We start from the raw sequence: 21319 nt of genomic DNA on the forward strand, positions 1-21319 counted from the left end.
TCAAATTACGCTATGATTTTTTCATTTACAATAATTTGAGTAACATGTGACGATAGATTACATATTTTCCTTGAATTTGATACCAAATTTGTGAACATAAGGTGTATATTTGTTGCCGAAAGCCCAAGGACAAAATCCCCTTACGCAGCTTATTACGTATGCAAGCCTAGAGCGGGCTTGCATACGAGTTGAATAAATACGAGCGAATTATCGGGTGCTGCGGACTGACTGTTTCACTCAATCCACATTGTTCTTGGGGTTTATCTTCCCTTTAAGTCCTTGTTTTACTTTGCCGGGTAGGCTGATGTCGTGCAACAAACGGGCCATATTTTCCTCATTCTTTGTTCAAATCGTCAATCTAGAGGGAAAAAAAATAAAGTTTTTGTTTCCTCCCCCATCACAATTTCCTGGATAAGGCAAAGGAATGAGAAACAAAGTCGATTTTTTTTTTTTTTTGTATCCGTGATTTATTGCTAACGCATGCATTTCATGTCCTTTTTAACCCTTGGATGGACATTTATCTTCCGGTGATTTCCACCAGAGGGGACAGAAAACTTTGTCCAGGGCAATGTGCAAGCACGGCAGTTTTTGTTTTCGTTTTTGTTTTTTGTTTTTTTACTTTTTTTTCTCGGATAGCGCGATCTGACCCTTCTCTTGTACGTTATCTCCTGTATCTGTACTGCACTACCGGGCAAAACGCATGTAGTTATGGATGACAAACGCACAGAACGGCCATATTAGTTAGGATTAACGCATATCTGCAGGATATCTACAGCACATCTACAGTATATGAACAGGGAATCAAAGTGATGTTTTACGAATATCGACATTGCTCCAACTGATCCGTCACATAAATGGTTCCGTGACGTTCTAAGGTGTATGTACGTCGTGGGTCACCCATTTGTTCTTCGTGCGATATGTGGGCAAGCTAGCTCATTCTCTGCATTTGTGCACGATCCTCTGTGGGGTACAAAATCTTCCCAGGTGTTTTTTTTTTTTTTTTTTTTTTTTTGTTTTTTTTTTTTTTTGTTCGGCCCCTACACCGTGCATGCATGTGCACTCTTCCTGAACGGAAACTTTACACTTTGACAAGACATAACCGAATTTTGTGAGGACAATAATAACGATATGGACGGTAAATTATTAAATACTAAAAAATGCACGACCTTCATTTTTTTAAAGCAAATATAATGCAAGTTACAAGGTTTCATATGTGTATTTTTTATATACTCAGATGTTCTCCTTCAGGACTTGACTCCGGTTTTCTCCACCAGCAAGGGTTCCAACCACATCCTGTTCGAGAATAACAAAACAAAGAGGCGGGAGAAGAACCAAAAAATACGTTTATGGCTGTGGATATGAGTATAGTAATTTGAATTATTTGAACATTTGTTTAAATCGAAGCTGTATCATGGCAAAATTTTATACCAATTCGTAGTTTCGCTTCTTCTTCCTTTTCTTTTATTTTAACAGAGGGAGAAATCACACGTCATTCGAAAGCTCATGATCTGAATAAATGAAAATAACACAAAATAATAGTGAAGGACGTTAAAATGTTCACAGCGTTATGCTTACTATTATGTCTTCTTATTAATGTGTATTCGTTTTTGTTCTGTATCTAAATTCAACCGTTTTAGGTTGAATTGAGTGAAATTGCTACCTCAGGTAGATCTGAAGAAAGACCATTACCAGCGTGATTAAATTTATCACAGTCCCATGGAAATCAAGTGATAGGGTAGTATATCATGAGTGACGTAAATAAGTTCGCCCAAGTCGAATCCAAAAGAAGTGGGGGAAAACATTTGACTTTGATACGTGAACTATACTTGTTCGACGTGTTCATATCCATCCGTGATAACAACTTTGCCCATATTCCGCCTTGTAGGAGGACTTTCTCAAACCTAAATATATAATAACACATACATGCTCTCAGTATAGCTCTTTTTTTCTTTCTGGGAAAAAAAGTAGATCAAGAGTGATTACTTTACACACATAGTAATGGCTATAATAAATGCATTTCATTCCGCACACCTTTTCGCGGTAGATAGTTTGGGCAGCACTTCTGTAAACATTTTCCAAGAAGGAGGAAGAGAATGACAGCAGCAACAACCCCACCAGCGACTACTCCAACAAAGATTACCAAACGATTGCGAGGTCCTGAAAATGGAAATGATGCAATAAAATGAATACGACCATCTCTCACACCTGAAAGGATTGCAGTGACAAATGACGTTTTTTTTTTTTTTTTTTTGGTTTTGTTTTGTTTTGTTTTTTCGTGTTTTTTTTTAACAAAATTTAATACCGTTTTACATGTAATGAATGCAACCTTCTGTCAACTTACCCCAACTCCTGGGCGAATCGATAATCAAGGGAAATAATTGCATTCGTAACATCTACATTGTGGTTCTTCCAATTTGCATACCAATGCGTCGTTAGGATATATATCATCCCTGTCTAAATATTTTTAAAAAATGAATCGAATCAACTATTGAAATAACTGACAATAAAATTGTCAAGTCCATACAATCCGTAGTCCAGGAAGTGGACTATAGTCACTGTAGCCTATGACAATTTACTTACTCTCTGATATGCCTTCATCTATACTTGTGTAAAAGTGCTTTTGATTTATTCATCTTCTTCTTTTTTTAATTCATCTAAACAAAAAACCCTACAGAGCTTAACATAAATCATTAAAACAAGAATACTTCCACATAAAACTCTAAAATATGCACGGTACATACATGTACTTATCAATATGAAGACTTTTTTGTCAACCTGGATAAATCAATATGTCTTGATTTTATACGTTTTTAATTGGTGTGAGTAGATGCTAGACAGAAAAATATACTAATAAAAACATGTAAACCTGATAAGAAAAGGAGAATTGCGTTTTTCCCCATTTAAAAGCACTGGGATGAATTTTTGTCCCTATGCTTTCGTCTCATTTCGGGGAATGCATTGTTACAATGTGGATAATATTAAATTTCGAATGTCCTCATTCGGTGATATCAATATATCCTTTTGCATTAACGAGGTAAAAAAGATATACATGACCAAAAATACGTACATATAGTAATATGTAAATCTATGTTATGTGTCTGTGTGTGTTTGTGATAAAAGCGAGAAAGGCAACGAGAGGGAGAGAGATGAAACGAAAATCTACGAGACCTGAAATAGGCAGAACAGTGATTTCTTTGGTCGACGTTCCATTCACAGACTCTCCAGTAGCCATGCACATAAAGGTTTGCTCCGTCCCATGTTTTGCTGAAACAGTGATTGTTTCGAACCGCTCAAAAGTGTCATCAGAAAGTTTTGTCTGCTGTGAAAGAACAGAATACTGTCTCTTTCCCGCGTTGTCGGTCCAAAGCATGGAAATATTAGGCTTAAATCCACTCACAACACACGTTAGGGTAAGTGAAGTTGTTTTAGGCGGAGTTCTGTACGTACACCGGCCTGGTTTGGCTTTCTTTGTATCAACGCATTCCTCAATCGCGTGTGTTGATGCCAGGGCTATGAAAATAAGGAATCAAATCTTTGAAGTGAATGAAATCATCAAATCAAAATTGAGACACAACATCATTATGTTGTGTCTGAAATGAAAATATTCTATATTGCATAATTATGTAGAGTTTCAATGCGAAATGAATAAACTCCTATGGCAAGCCGTTTGTGTAAAAAGTCGATAAACTCTGTTTATCAGTGAAAACAGTGTTTATCAACTGATAAACACAGTTTTTCTTTGATAAACTAAGTTTATCAACTGATAAACACAGTTTTTCTGATAAACTGTGTTTATCAGCGATAAACTCTGTTTATCAATTGATAAACAGAGTTTATCAATCTGATAAACTGAGTTTATCAGTTGATAAACACAGTTCATCAAAGAAAAACTGTGTTTATCAGTTGATAAACACTGTTTATCAGTGAAAAACAGTGTTTATCAGTGAAAAACAGTGTTTATCAGTGAAAAACAGTGTTTATCAACTGATAAACAGAATATTTTTCTTTGATAAACTGAGTTTATCAACTGATAAGCACAGTTTTTCTAATAAACTGTGTTTATCAGCGATAAACTCTGTTTATCATTTGACCATGACATTGACCGTTACCCTATGTAAACAATAGTTAGATATGGTCATCAGCATCTTTTAATGGTTGTAAGCTGAATTCAACCAATTTTCAGAATCAAAACTCCCAACTATTCCTCATTGATATTTTAAATGACAATAACAGTAAGAATGACATCGAGTATTCTGAGGAGCCCTGCAAGTATCATTACCCTAGTGTTTGATTTGATTTGATTTGATTTGATTTTATTGTTCAACGTCTCAAAACATAAATAACATGATACGATCGACTGAACATAAGATTGAACATAGCGTCGTAATTACAAAGAATACAAGAGAAGACAGTTTGACAAACATGAACTGTGGGGACCTACTAAAAGCAAAGCTTATAATGTAAAGGTCCCTGTACAGATGAAAGTGTTGGTCTTCTTAAACAACGTAGTAACGAAAACTATGAAAGGAAGGTAAGGGACGTAAAACAAAAGAGAGCAAAAAGAGCAAGAGAAAGAAATACGAGAGCGTAGCGAAATACAAAGTAGCCACCTGTGCTGCGCTTATGAAGACTCCTTGTCACCCGAGCTACACAGTTACGTAACTGTAGGAATGCGCAAAAATGCACATGATACATAATGATTCATTAATTCAGGAATAGCCTTGACATAAATGACTCAGTAAAAAGAGCGAAAAGAAAAACCTGGAATACATATAATGAACAACGAATCTGATAAAGGTGAGGGAGTTCGAATAAAATTGCATGTTGTATTATTAGATATAAGCCTGCACAAGGGATTTTAGTTTACGTTTAAAACATTTTTTTACGTTTAAAACAAAACGATTCAGTGATGTCAGAGTCAAGGCTATTCCAAAATGTCGGACCTGTATGTACAATTGTTTTAAGAGCAAATGCAGTTCTCACTGGGGAAAAGTGAAATGAATTGTCCTGTCTAGTAGGGTAGGAATGTATAACTTTATCTTTTACAAACATGGGAGTGAAAGCATAATTGGTACAATTGATAATTCTTATAGCTCGCTTTTGTATTCCAAAGATAGACTCCAGGCGTATTTTGGAACAATTCCCCCAGGCCAGTATGTTATAATGAAGATACGATAATAACAAAGTCGAATATAAGGTACGTAATGGGGAAAACATGCTTAAACTTCTGTAAAGCACCCAAATTTCTTAATAATAACTTACATAAATGATTTGTTTGTTCCTGCCAAGATAATTTACAATCAATTAAAAGGCCAAGAAATTTAACTGAATTTGTCTGTTGTAAGTTTATTCCTTTGATTGAAATTAAGCCAGGTAGACAAGTGATTGTATTACTAAACACCATAAAATTAGTTTTGTTTAGATTTAGGGATAATTTGTTACTTTAAATCCAATCGTTAACATGATTCAAGTCAGAGTTAAGCATATCAAGTAACTCAGTAGGAAAAAAGATTTGAATCGTCCGCAAACAAGAGGAAAGAAAGGAGTGCGGACGACCTGGGCAAATCATTTATGTACACAATAAAAAAAGAAGTGGTCCCAAAAGGGAGCCTTGTGGAACACCACATGTTATATTTGCTGTTCTTGAATCAGAATCATTAATGTGTACAAAATGTGATCAATTTGTGAGGTAATCTCTGAACCACTCCAAGGCGCTGCCACGAATCCCGTAATGAGACAGTTTGTACAATAATATTTCATTATCAATTATGTCAAACGCCTTGGAGTGGTCCAGAAAAACTCCAACAGTGTGAGATTTAGATTCGATAGCTTGAACAACTTTATCTATTAACAACAAAACGGCGTAAGCAGTCGAATGTTTTTTTTTTTTTTTTTTTTGCGAAAACCAAATTGAGTGTTTATTAAGATATCCTTAATGATGATAAAAGAGATATAGGTCTATAATTGCCCAGGTCGTCCTGTCTGCCCTTCTTAAAAACGGGGATAATCTTGGCAACTTTCTTTTTACTAGGAAAAACACCAGTCATTAAAGACAAATTAAATACATGGGTCAGAGGTGCGGCTACTTCATAAATAATTTGTTTAAGAAGAAACATTGATATACCGTCATAGCCTGAGCTTTGTTTAGCTTTAAAATTATTTACAATATCAATAACATCCAATGCATCTACCGGCGTGAAAAATATAGAACTAGGATTGGGATTCACAAGAAATGAATGAAATGTTTTTTCCGTTAGTGGAATATTTCTTGCCGAATTTGACCCAATATTTACAAAATACGTGGTGAATGCTTCAGCAATTCCACGGGAGTCATCAATTATCGTTCCATTTTGTATCATTTTATAAATTCCCAGGTTCTTTCCATCATTTTTTTTTCATACATCATTTATAACTTTCCAAGTAGACTTGATATCATTTTTATGGATTTGAAATTGTGCAGAAAAATTATCTTTTTTAGCTTTACGTAGCACAGAAGTCAAAGTATTTCGGTAAGCCGAGTATTTGCGTTTTGCTTCTTCTGTGCCACTAGACTTATATCTATGAAATAAGTTATTTTTACGATTCATAGATCTCAAAATTGATTTTGTGATCCAAAGATTTCTTGGGATTTTTTTGTAATTCAATTTGATCGAAGAAACTGGGAAATGAGCATCATATAAACGCAAAACAATATCATTGAATATATCAAAAGCTATATCAGCATCATTCGTATTATAAACAACAGACCAGTCGGTATGATCAAGACTCATTTTCAAACTTTGTATACGTTGTTGTGACATTACTCGAAATCCCTTTTTATTATAATTTGTTTGAACTTTTTCAAAAATATCATGTAACGTCACAAATATATGGAAGTGATCCGATATATCAGAAACAATGATTCCTTGATCGGCAACGTGAGATAAATTTGTAAGTATGTTGTCAATTAGTGACGAAGTTGTATCAGAAACCCTTGTTGGTTTCGTGATGCAAGTTGTAAATGAATTGTACATCATTGTATCAAAAAATTCCTGACACTGGGGCTTTTCATTATAATGAAATAGATTAATATGAAAGTCTCCCATCAATATACAACGCTTGTTCATGAGAGAGGGAGAGTCAAGTATAGTTTGCAATACACCAACAAAATCGTTAAAATTAATATTTGGTGGCCTGTAAATTTCGCCAACTGTAAGGTTTTTCGCATTTGGTATAACAATTTCTATAAAGACACGTTCAATCATATCAGAAACCTGGCAAAATTTTTCCATAACATTAAACTTAACATCATCTTTAACAAACAAGGTCACACTACCACCATGCTTGCGTGTTCTATCCTTTGAAACTAGAGTGTAACCTTCAATACATACAAGCGAATGAAGTGGATCGTGCAACCAAGTTTCGCAGAGACCAATAACTGAAAAAGTGACTGACGAAAGATGTAAAAGTAATTCTAATTGATCAAGATCTTTACTTAAACTTCTCAGATACACCTATAAAAAGATAAAATGAAGAAGATGCTTCTTTTAATGGCTTTCACCAAAACTTTTGAAACGGGCTGGAAATATCATATTTGAATTATTAACTTTAATTTTTTATCGTTTGCTACAAACATATCAGATTCCAGCGCTTTTGCATGATACTCCAGTAACAGCAATATAGATGGTGGAACATATGACATTGATTGTTTTCGACTTAAATCAACATTGCCAATGAATAAAAAATCAAAAAAAGAATGAAATATACAGCTGATAGCTAAAAGAAAGCAAAATGTTATCTTCCCAGCAGTCTGATTTTAATAGGCCATGACATTCTACTGAAACGTGTGTTTGCCAAATACAAGATTTGGATAAGGGATATCTTTCTTTTTATTTTGCATTTTTAGTATTTGGATTTTTTTTCATAAGCTGTGTTGTTCTTTTTTTAAGATTATGCAAAATGCATTTTTTTCCCTCTCTGAGCTCCCTTATTTTTTGAGCGCGTGATTTGATGTTTAATATACACATACTACGGTATTTTGGAGAGCAGACCCACCTTTTTTTAGTTGACGGATGGTATGTGTTGTCGTGGTTACAGGTACTATTCTTGTTTTTCTTTTCTTTTTTTTTAAGATCTTTCAAATAACAGGTTGATGTGATAGGCTTCCTAGTTCATTGTTGAACATTGAATTGCCATGGTGATATCATATTTTGAATGAAAAATCATACAAAAACATAGTTGATTTAACTAACTCATTGTATGAGTTTTGAGCATTTGGCTTGAAATGTGTCACATGCTACCACTATATGACTTAGATGTGTAAAATTTATTGTTCGTTATTGCTGAAAACTGTGTTGCCATGGTAACAAAAAAAAATTGAATAGAAATTATACAATAATATTGTAAAGTCAGTTACCTCTCTCAGCTTTTGAGTATTTGATTATAATTTTGGGATATGTGATGGTTATGAAATCTCAGTTGTGTAAACTTTTTTTTCATATTAAACAGTTGCCAGGGTAACAGCTTTTTTAATGACAGTCATAGAAATTACCGATCTATTTATCTTATTCAGGTTTTGAGCACTTGACTTGAGATACGTTTAATGTGATTATCAGTGAGCAAAATGTTTATTTAATTGTTGAACAATAAATTGGCATGGTAAAATTTAATATTTTTTTTTTCAGTAAAAGGCATTCAAAATAATTGCTGCTCGTTATTTTTTTCTGCTTTAGGTGGGGGTATCAATCACATAAAGCAATAGTTTTAGTTTTTGGTGAAACTTACGGTTAACTTTTGGCTAAGAAACGCAGACCCACCATGGTGTTATCGTCCTTTGATTAGTATGTATATAATTGTCAGTGTATAGTTATTGTGTGTATGGGATTCAGTGGAAGAACAGTACCTGTCCACGAACAGCATGCTGTAGTTAGTGTAAATGTCATTGTTTTGTCATCTGTTATGTTTGTATGTGCAGGGCCCCCCAGGAAGAACAGTAGGCCTACCTACCTACTGATGGGGCTTCCTTGTTGAAATAAAACTGAATAAACTAATAGAATGAAATAAATTTAAAATGGGCAATATTTCAAGGACTTTTAAAAAAAGTTTGATATAATTTCTCATAGTAATATCCGTTTGATATACTTTTTCATAGTACGATGGTGTCGTATGCTATTCCAAGTCGTATGATTTGTTAAATGTTATTTTCTTTAAATAAGATGGTGCGTATCTTCAAATCAATGTACAAATGATGATGTTATGATGGCATTGTACGTATTTTTCAGGGTCCATCCTAACCCTCTGTATTTGTTTCCAAAATACATATTTGTTTTTTGGAATTTCTTTTTCGTTTTTGTCACCAAATTGTCATTATATGCGAATGATACAGCAGTATCAAAAAATGAACTCAACTTATTCAATTCCAATTCCAAAAAGTTTCCGATATCTCTTAGATTTATTTTAATTTGATTTTAAGATGATTAGAATGCAAAGGTAGATTTCTACTGCTTCCCCACTCCAGTACAGCTGACTTCCTCTCTAAATACTGTAAGGTACGTGTACTCGCATTTTCCAGACATACCGTCAAACCTCCGTTTGAGACGAGACCACGAAGCTGGTGGGGTGCTATACCCCCCTAACGAGTCCTCGTTTGAGAAGTGGGAGGATATGTATTTGCCCATTGCAAACTAACTTTCTACTCAGGCGTGGCAAACATGGAGGCCAAGCCAGGGTTTAATGACTACAACAGCTGTCATATTACGTAAGAGCATGATAAGGATATCTGCCTGTGGCAGACCATTCAAAGTGAACTCAATTTTCTCTATTCTTTCTAAAGTTTTCAATTTTATATTCTATTGAGAAATTCTATGGTCATCCATTTTCAATTTCGAACGAAAAAAATTGACCCATAAATAACGAAAATACAGGAATAAGAAGGAGAGCATTAATACTGAATGTATACACTCACACACACACACACACACGTACACACACACGCACCATGGAGCTACATAGCCCATGCCAAAACCAAAACAATCTCCTCCTCTCGCGGGTGGCCCCCCTCCCCCTGTGGCGGTGACTGATGCTTAGATTAGGCCAGGGTCAAGAAACAGGTGTTTTATATCTTTGGTTTTTAAGTCCTTGATCGCCAAGATATACACTGGCATTGTCTACAGGGGTGTAGCTTCTTCAAAGGAGAGATTTGCCTCATGAATAATATATATATATATATATATATATATATATATATATATATATATATAATATATGCATATATGTATATATGTATATATGTATATAATATATGCATATGCATATATGAATATATTCAGTTCAATTTTTTAACTATGCACTGCTAGGAAAGAGTTAAACCAATATGAATGTAACAGTCAATATTTGATCAAAATTGGATGAAAAGTAAGAAAGTTATGAATGATGACCAGTTCCAATCGATATGAATTTGCCATGAATGAGCTTATGATGAAATCTCCTTAAGATTTTCCATTAAGTTAAAAAAACTGAAAATGCAATGTCTCTGTTATCAAAGTGTGAAATATGATGTTGTTCCTGGCTGAATTACTTCAGAATGATAACACAGTGTAAGTTTGATAAATCAGCATTGGACACTGAGGCGTACGTTTGAGTGAAAAACGGGGAAAACTCAACATTGTATGTGCAAACTATTAATCAATAAAGTTATCACTTCACTATCTGATTATTCATAACTGTTCTAACAAAAATAGAGAAAAAAGTCATGTCTTCCTTATTTTAACTTTGACCTACACTGAGATTACCCTTTGAACGTTTAGTTACTCATGCTCGTTAATGTTTTGCTTTGGTTTGTATCATAATACTTCTTTTTCTTTCTTTATCTGAACAGGGCGTCATTGAAAAGCAGTTATCAAACTGAATGTGCCTACCTAAAAGCATGAATGAATAATGGGTAAATGGACACAGACACAAGTTTCAGAGGTTAATAAAATGAATTATTATTTAGTGTAGTGAAGAAAGGAAATGGTAAGCAACATTTCCCATGTTTAAGTGATATGCCGTTTTATTTTGAGTCACACATCTAGTCTACTTGAACACGTACGACACCAATTTATAATAAATGTAAGTAATAAGTTTTGTTTCGTGCTGTTTCTCAGTAAATGTTCCCCATTTCCCAAAGTCAGGATAAGGAAAAACAAGAATACTTACAACTAACTGTCAGAGTAGTGGAATTCGAGTAATCCTGGAGATTATGCAGCGCCACCTGACAGTGGTAGCGCCCCTCATCTGTGACCTTCAGGTCGGTGATGACGAGGCTGAAATTGCTGTCAATGTCGAACCGTTCCTCCTTCAACGTAATAGCCCCGTCGTAGAATATAGCCTTATTCGTTACCTGGTTAGGATCTGAGCTGTTCTTTTTCACCCAGTACACACCAAGAGGCTGTTCCTGGAAGATGCAGGGAAGTCGGATGTCTTCCCCTTTCCATCCCTGAACGATTTGGGTGGTGCCTACCACTGATGCTAAGACCACAATTATGTACAGAAAACGGTTACCCTTATTATTCGTAATTGATTTTGACTACACACGTTTTAATGCGGAGAACTCAAGATACAATGACTCTTACCCAGTGCAATACTGAATATTGTGAATATTATGAAAGCAATCAAAGTATGATTTGTGATGAACATTAATATGAACATTTACGAGTGAAAGCGCATTGTTAGACCTTATATCGCAATGTGAGCTTCATGATATACTTGTAACAGAATCTTTAACAATAACTTTTTTCCCACCTACAGCCATAGTAAAGAACGCAGAACTGGTCAAATGGAATTGAACTTCTTATTAAAAGGTAACAAACGGTAGGCAGAATTTAGTAATCGTTGACGTTTTATATTATCTTTCTTAGGAAAAAGTACAAAACAACGAATTCTAAAAGTCCGAACGAAAGAAATGAAAAAAAAAATGAATAAACATCTGAACTGCAGATTTAGACAAAATATTTCTTTTCATAACGCAATTGATACACAGAAATTTCCTGAACTTATACGGATTCGAAACGATGTTTTGTGATCAAATTTCACACCTTGATTACAGGCTGTTTTTGATGAAGTAATTCAAGTGCTACCGATATCGACATGACAAAATCAATAATCGCGCTTCGAACTCCCAAACAACAACAACAAAATATGTAATAATTCAGTTTCAGACCACAGGTTTTGCAAACATGCTTCAAGGTTTGCAATGCCAGATAACAATGAAGACATAGAAGGTATGAAGACATATAAAATTCTATGTCATCTGCACAGCAGTTATAATTTTTGCAATGTTTTGTAAATATTTTACTTACTGCTTGTACATACAGTGGGTAAAGCAGCGGGCCTTCAACAGAACCTTAGGTACACTAAATATCGTAGCAAATGGTTTTAACAGAGGAAAAATCAGCAATTCTGAGGCAATTTTATATAATGGTCCAATAGCATGGTCCAACAGTTCAAAACGATTGTTAAAATTTTTTCTGCACTTTTTTTTAACCAAACTTATGTCATATTTGCGTGTATTTGTGCTTCAATTTGCCTTTACTTTCTCAAAATGAAAGTAGGAAAAACTCACACCTTAGGAAGTTAATTGAGAACATTCAATAAATAAATGATCAATTAATTATTACGATCAATAAATCAAATACATTTGCCAAAAATAAAATAAAACTACATATCCATATCAAAGCGTGCAAATATACGAAAATGTAAAAAGCAGAGGCTATTAGTATTAAAAAAAAGTAACTAGAAAGTGAAGAATCAACATGGGCTCACATTAGTCTTCAAAGGTTGATCACAAGAGGTATATTCAATTTATGTTCACCGACACGACATGTACACGCACACATCACAAAGTATACATAAACAGAAGACAGCAATGTACTGAACAAGCAAAGCACGGAGACGAAGCAACTTGGCAAAGTATGTAAAAATGATGACAATAAGAATCATATGAAGCACAGGATTTTCTGTCATAAGAGATGAATTTCGTATATTTTATTGTAAAGTTCACACTCTTAAGGGATGGTGTAATGTTTGGTTGAAAAGGTAAATTCAGATGTTGATTGTTTTGCGAAATTCAGAAACCACGTCGACGCAATTAAAGAGCCTATATTACTCAAAGAGCTATTTTAAGTTTATTTGATAAAAAGTGAATTAAAATGGCTGAGATATCAAAAAACAAAGTGAAAAGGTGGTCGTATTGGGCCTTCCTAGTCCTAGTTGTTCCGCCTTTTTTTACAGGTTTTACAAGTCAATTTCATACTTCTGTCATTCAAATTCATTAGTGTGCATTCAAATTCACACAGCGCACGCACGCGAAAATCTTCGGGCATTCAAATTCAGAATCCGAGCGATCAATTTCATTTATGGGCGTTCAATTCTATTTTTCGTGAAATCAAATTCACTATTTGGCATTCAATTTCAAACTGCGAGCACGGACTTTCCTACTCGTGCATGCAAATTCATGCGATAGTAATGTGATAGTCCCAATGAGCTTGTTTGGAGCATTCAATGTCATTTTCAGGTGATCAAGTTCTTACTTCGTGCAATCAAACGATGAAAATGGAGTAGACTTTTTTAAGAAAGGAAAAAAGGCCAACACAACCAACGAGGGCTTGCAATATAGTGTGATAATGATTGTTTACAAGTTTTACATTGTTCTCTGTTCATGTATTCTTTGTTTTTTTCATCTCAATAAATTTCAAATTGTAATGTCCAAGCAGCAGCGCATCCAAACAACACAGCGACAATTAACCGTGATCATATTTCTTGTTGATACTGCGTGCTGAAAACGCCCCGACACCAACCACATAATGACAATTCATCAATTTAAAGACAAACTGATACACAATGAGCTCATATAGTCCCGCAAAAGTAAACCAATAAGACAGCAATACACAACAAACAAGACGTGTAGAATGTTCATGTATCGGTTTCAATATAGTCGAAATTGTGTTTGTTTTTTTTTCCTCGCAGGTGTCAACGTCTACCGACCCTCCGTATTATGCTTGTCTGTAGGCATATACCAGTGTTCGTTTGTTTGTTTCATTTTCCATCAAAGATGGCTGGATAACCCATATTCAGCTACAATAGCTGGTTTTCCATATGGAATCCAGTTGGATGTAAGCCTTAAACGCTCTGCTGTTTGCGATGAATAAATGAAGTGGGATCTTTTATGTGCATGAGTTGTGACTCTCTCACACATGGGACCTCCATTATTTTTAAGTCCATCCCGAGGGACATGTGCCTGTATATTCCTTTTTGTTATTAAATAAAGCGCGAGTTCAAATTTTCTATGAACAGGTCAACCTCTACTGCAAAATAAATAATCATCATAAATCCCAATATATTCAAAACCAAATAAAAAACACATGCATGCACCTACCCAAACTAACTAAATTCAGGACTTCTTTTAAATTGAATGCAGTTATTCGGAACATGGTTCCCATTCACGAATTTGAATGACCGACGAAATTCCGTCGCCAGCTTGACATGAATTTGAATGCTCATTGATGAAATGCGTGCCCCTCTCTTAAATCTAAATGCTCCGATAGAGAATTTGAATGCTCCGATAGTGAATTTGAATGTTCCGATAGTGAATTTGAATGTTCCGACAGTGGATTTGAATGCTCGGATAGTGAATTCGAATGACCGGATTTTGAATTTAATTGCTGATTCTGTGCTGCGAGCGTGGAATGCGTGAAATCGAATGCTCGGAATAGGAACTCGAATGACAAAAGTATGAAATTGACCTGGAAAACCTAAATAAAAACCACTTTGTTTCTGGATAACTCAGAAATGTAAAACACTATAATACTTTTTTTTTCGTCAAAAGTAAACATTGGATTTCTCTCAGATTAAATATGCTCTTTGATATTCATAAGAGATTCATATCCTTAATCAAAACCATACCATGCCCTTTTCATTCACATTAACCAAAAAAAAAAAAAAAGAAATACACAAAAAACATGTCATGACCATGACAAAATTATATCAAGATTATATAAAAGTATGTTTAGGATGATTATATAATTATCATGTGTTTTGGAAATGATACACTTGTGAAATTGCGTGTTATTGTAAGTATTCCCAACAGCAAGACAGTGGAATGGTTTTGAGCAAGTTATGAAGATGACAGTAAAACTGTGAGTAATCTTAGCTATGAGTTGTGCTTGTCTCAATACCAAGGGTTGGTCTTTTGTGACTATTGTGATTGCACGTTTTTAAAGGACATGTTTTATGGATACGTTTTAGCAAATTTTTAGCACAATTTGCCCCAATATGGAGTAGAATCGAAGTATGTCATAAATACATCATAATAGTTGAGGGTACTAAAATGTATTGAACTAATTCTTTTCATTGTGCAAAATGCTGTAGATACATTACAATGTTCAGACTCCAATCCTGTGTACAATGTTCTTTCAAGTAAAATTTCTAGGCAGTCTTATTTCTAGAATAGTATACTTGCTAAAGGGGTACAGAAGCACTTCCTTGTTTGTTTGTTTGTTTGTTTGTTTGTTTTTTGTTTTTATTTTTTTTTATTTTTTTTTTTTTGTAGCACAAATACCTATCTGGCACAGAGGTTACCCCAGGCAATTCATCTTTTTTTCCCACCCAAAGAGGCACTCTGTAAAACTCATGTAATTTTTTTCTTTTATACATGCCTCGCATAGAAATGTCAAATGTTGTAAAATTTCTCTTTTCTAATTAAGCATAGCATTTTTAGCTGAAAGTCCTAACATGAGATACATGTTTCTTGGGTCACGAGCAAATGATTCATCTAAAAAACAAACTGTCTCTATCCAAATACCCCGTAATTTGCCTAACATTCTTACAATTTCCTATACATAGATAATCAGGAACAAACCAGAAATTAATGTCTTAAGTGCTTTGAACTCATATCCAAAAAGCCAACGAAATAAGACAATATTCTGGCAACATTTCTGGCAAAATTATATAAATATAAAGTATACAAGATTTACAGTTTCGAAACTTTTCTATCTACTCTTTCTATCTACTGTCATGAAGAACTTGCACGTTTGAGTACAAAGATATAAAGTCTGTTTCTGGAAAAAAAAAAGAAGAAAAGAAATCCTCAGTATGAGCTCTTTGTACGGCACGAAAACCGTGTGTGTGAATTTTGTGCACAATAATATTGTCAATCATTTTTCATATAAACTCTTTATGTGCCACGTTCGCACGTCTGACTCAGTCGACGGCGTGCCAACTTCGCATATTCTGCTCAACAACCAAAGCCGCCAAAACCGATCGATAAATCGCTAATCCCGCGGTACAATCAAAGCGTTTCTCGCGCTTTTGTTCCTCTCACATACGGCTTGCATTCTATGTGGTGAATGACTATCAAGCGGTGTTCCCAACTAGATTTTGCATGTACACTTTAAGTCTCTGTCACTATTTTATGTGCAAAAGTCATTCCTTTACAGTAATGTAGCATTTGGTAATTCAAAAGAAAAATTGAAAATAGAATTGTTATACATTGTATATGGAAGCAAAGTTTGGCATTCCTCTTTAACTTTGCTCACTATTATGTCCAGCTTAACAGAAATTTGTAGAAGTTATACAGATTGGAAAAAACAGAATTCTTTCTCTAAGCATGACTATCTTCGTGTCTCAGAATAACGTGGCACACAGGGGGTTTCCACCATGGCACATAAAGAGTTAAATCAAATCAAAAATGACATGTTCAAGGAATGATTATATTTGATGGTGACCTACAGTACATGTTTTATATGTTTTACCAAAAACGTGACACTTTGCAGCTATATTTTTAAATCGTTCCGTGTAAAGACGCCAGTGGTAAAAAAAAGAGAAAATTACACAGAAAGAGAAAACTTAGGAAGTAAGAATGTCAGACTTTATAATGTGTGCATAATGATTACCTGAATAAAATTAAAACAACCCAAGTCCAATTTTGTCCAAATTCAGTTTGACATGGGAAATTGTAGCCTAGCTTAGCGTATACATGGACTCATCTTTTGGTTAAACCCTTATTACCCCCCAAAAGTACCTAAAATGAATGAGTGAAATCTTGTTTCAATGTAAGAATGACCCAAGTCCAGGATATGGGTAATTTTTACATTTTTTAGCGCCCTCTCTCATTACTTCCTGTCCAGGCCTATTATTGTATACACACAATGAACATAACTTACTGGGACAATGATGAGGAGTCAGGTTGGGAGAAACAAAGTGGAAGTACAATAGGAACAAAAGGCTTTAGAGCAGTGGGGGAAAGGTACAAAATTTTTCATGAGAAACAAGTTCCTGCCAGTTGAATAACATGAACTTATTATAGAATCATGTGGAGTAGTTCATGTCCTCAATGCGCATGTTAGTAATAGGCGTATGTTTGATCTGAATTTAGGAGTAAGTAACTAGAAATGTTGCATTCGAGCCATTATAGAAGATTGAGAAACTAGTGAAATGACAGCACTATTTTACCTTACCTTTTACACATGGCCAAAAGAGATTCAGAGACTTATTGTCTGGTAATACATGAGTATAAAACTTTATGAAGATACTTTCCTGCACTGCAGAGATACGGGGATAATCGTGACATTTTACAATCTAAAATCAACAATGACCTTTGATCCTTTGACCTTGGGTATGTGCGACCATAATTATTTTGATTGGGAGAGCTTTATCCACTAATTCATGCATGTGCAAAGTTTTAATTGGGTACCTTTAGCGGTTTGTTCATTACACCGTCCACATATGGCTTTAATAAGAAACAGATGGAAGGCATTTCCCCGCATTTTAACATATTGACACATGCACATTGTAGTTCCATGTACATACATAGACATACTTAATAAATTAGTTTAGTGATGAGGGACATTATGCCATGGTAAAATCTGATTTAACAATACCACTAATATAGAAGCTTTTCCTGTGTATGATTTAAAGAACGACCCAAGTCCATATGATTCAAACAACTACCAAAGTCCATCAAACAAAATGGCCACTCCACAATGAATGTAAATGTAATTTGTGATAATGATATTATGTATTATTTTGTATTTGCACTGTAGCCTTACCATCATAGTTAAAAGAATATTATTGGGCAAATAAAAAAGATATGAGGGTTTTTTTTTTTTGAAGTTTACTCGAAATGACAACCCATGGACTTGGGTCATTTTTATATTTAGATACTCAAATATCTTCCAAGCGACCTTTATTAGACAAAGTAGCTACCATGTCGTTGGATTCCTTATCCTTTCGAAAATACCAAGATGAACCAGAAACCCTCGAACGGGAGTTTAACATTTTGTCCGATTATGAACTTTTCAATATGTGTTTGATTTCATTCTACTACGGTTTTTTTTTTCTTCGAGCCCTTTTTTAGTTGTGAAAAGGATAGGTATCAGATATTCCAGCAAACACTACCCTTGTCACTATAAGGACATTTCCTTTAATACAACATATACAACTCTTATTGACAGTCCCCCTCCCCTTAAAAAAAAAATATATATATAAAAAATAAAAAATGTATCACTACTCTTGCATGGGACGGAGATGGTAGACAGGCAGGCAGGCTAAAGGGGTGCACGTCACGAGACCGACACCCACGAGTCATACAGCCCATGAGTTCGACACTAAGCTAAAAAGGCCCACGAGACCGACACATTAAGAGCCGTGTTGTGTCTGTCGAACTCGTGGGCTGGTTTTTAATACTTTTTAGTGTCGGTCTCATGGGCTTTATTTGCCTAGTGTCTAACTCGCGGGCTGTAGGACTCGTGAGCTGTATGACTTGTGGACCTGTTTTCAATGTCGAACTCAGGGGCTGTATGACTCGTGGGTGTCGGTCTAGTGGGATGACCCCGGCTAAAGCTCTCACCATCCCACCAACCTTCCTCCTAATCTATACCTACTTTGTTTATTTCACATTGTAGATTGACGCCTACTCCCGGATCTTATTGTCGTCGACATTCCTGTATCAACTTTTTTTTATGTCGGATTGTATATATGGATATGGTATATTCATGTTAATATTCAAGTAAAGTAAATGTGTATCTGAATTATTAAAAGATAAATTAACAATTGGAATTCTAATCTTTGATTTTTTTTTTTTGCTTTTAAATATCTACCTCTTTAATTTTTTTTTTTTCACTGAAATTTTCACATCACGACTTGTCACGATTGCCCTGAGAAACATGTATGCCAAATGCGACATCTGTACTATGGAATACAGCGATCGTATTCTTTTTCGCCCTTAGCACGACGACTATGATAAGTCTTATTGAGCATACAAATCCTTGGTTTAGCGTTCACTTGGGTTTTCCCTGTTTCCCCGCGCGACCGTTTGTCGCTCGATCGTTTGTCTCGTTGAGACATATCACGTGATATTCCCACGGTACAACATGCTGTATGACACAAAGCGGAGTCATTCATTGTCTGCTGGACTTTTGTAAATGCATGTAGCATAAATTGTGATCAGGGTTTGATTCAATAAAGTGAATGTGTGAACGGCAGCGCCAAACTTCTCCAGACTTTTGTTTCAGGAACATGTTTCATCATGCAATAGGTGCCTCATGCAGTAGTTAGCCATGTAATGGTAAACAATCTTGAAACACACATGACAGCTTAATTTGAACTGAAATTTGTTTGCTTTTTTTCATTTGAAAATGCATGATTGCATAATGATCACCTTCTTCTCTTGTTTTAGGAGCTAGCCTAAGCAACCATGTCTATGGATTTTTTTTTCAATTATTCTTATTTTCTGGATATTTTTGCTATTCGAACTAAAGAAGCGCCTTTCAAACACTGTATTTCCTTAAAAGAATATCTTATTGATTCAGTTTGCAATTTATAGTCAGCTTTGATAAAATCATATTTCCACATTCCAGTTTAAGTTTGCTTTTTGTTGTTTTTTGTGTGTGTGTGTGTATGTTTATATTTCTGGCATGCAAAAACTGTTTATTTAAGTATATTTCTAAGTATTTTTTTTTATTTTTTCATTTCCAGAAAAAAAAAAATACTACCTATACCCCTTTGACATTTTAAATTTTTCACGAAATTGCGAGAAGCAACAAATCAAAATAACTCAAACTGAATTAAAGACATTCAGTATACTATATATTATTTACTGAAGGTATTGTATGATATTCACTTGAATTAATGTTTCGGTGAATGTCACTCTGCATATAAAACCAGGGATCACGTGTTTAACGTCTCATGCAAAATCACACAAAATACCTACTTACCTTCTGAACAAAGACTAAAGAAAAGACTCGCACTTATTGAAAGAAAAAGCAGTAGGTTATTATGACCTCTGTCCATCATAAACTTCGAGGATATTCAAATGATAAAGTAATGGTCCAAACCCTGCACCTACGTCGATTGAAGTGGATCTACTTGATTACGAAATCTGATAGCAACGACAGAATTTAGTCAGCATATCGATGGTTGCACTTACGCACGCAAGATTCTCTCAAGCAAAGTCAACATTTACTCATTGAACGCAGCGTCGTTGAAGAACTTTAGCCCCGTCACTATTTGCATGAAAATCGTCACTCGACCTTCAGGTCGGCAGGGATTCCCAAGGGTCAACGATTCGCACATTAAGATCATTAAGTTCTTCTCAAAATGAATATGTTTCGTGTAGCGATTAATAGCAGTAATTGACATTTTAACACTCATATTTTACCTTTTCGCTCACGAGTATTAAAATGGGTTGACAATTCCTTTAATTGACAGACGTTCAGAATTGCCATCTTGTCTCTAAAGTTCCGATCTCCTTTTAGAAATAAAGAGATCCCGATGTGTTTGATAATACTATGGCGTTCATCTTTCGTTTTCACATAAAAAAGAGTTTAAAGGTTAATTGAAAATTGACGGTTGATTGTACAGATGAGTTCAAACAAACAGTCTTTTTCACGCAATTTTGTGTAATCGGTGACACATCATATAACACTGAATGCAGGCAGTAAGAAACATTTTCACTGGGTCCACCACCAAACGCCAGCTGTGCCACAGAGACAATGACGTCTTTCCTCATTAAATTCTGCATTGACAAATTATAGTTTACCTTTCACATTATTACATCTTTTATCAAAATTCATCGGTGCTATTCTGCAATCGGGTTCACACATTTTTTTTTCTTATTATTTTGACGATTACACTCTTCTGCGTTCTGTATTCTATACCTGCCCTCTCGCGCTTAACATACTGGGGTAAAAGTTCACGTGGTATTCCCCACTGCCTTGTAGCTTCTGTTGTTTGTAGCCCTGGTGACGAATGTTATTTGTACATGTGTATGCCACATGGCCACAAAGAATATAGTGCCACCGGTGCA

The 21319-nt window shown here is 34.9% G+C and overlaps 1 protein-coding gene across 1 annotated transcript in view; it reads right to left on the reverse strand.

The window, feature by feature from the left end:
- LOC140245873 (uncharacterized) overlaps positions 1-21319 on the reverse strand; it is a 35923-nt gene that overhangs the window by 12488 nt on the left and 2116 nt on the right. The window contains exons 2-5 of the mRNA XM_072325358.1: positions 11176-11487; positions 3169-3510; positions 2032-2157; positions 1231-1293 (exon numbers count right to left, since the gene is read on the reverse strand). Coding sequence (XP_072181459.1) covers positions 1231-1293; positions 2032-2157; positions 3169-3510; positions 11176-11487 — 843 coding nt within the window. The remainder of the gene's footprint in view (positions 1-1230; positions 1294-2031; positions 2158-3168; positions 3511-11175; positions 11488-21319) is intronic.

Source organism: Diadema setosum, unplaced genomic scaffold, assembly GCF_964275005.1.
Source record: "Diadema setosum unplaced genomic scaffold, eeDiaSeto1 scaffold_48, whole genome shotgun sequence".
NCBI classification, from domain to species: Eukaryota; Metazoa; Echinodermata; class Echinoidea; order Diadematoida; family Diadematidae; genus Diadema; species Diadema setosum.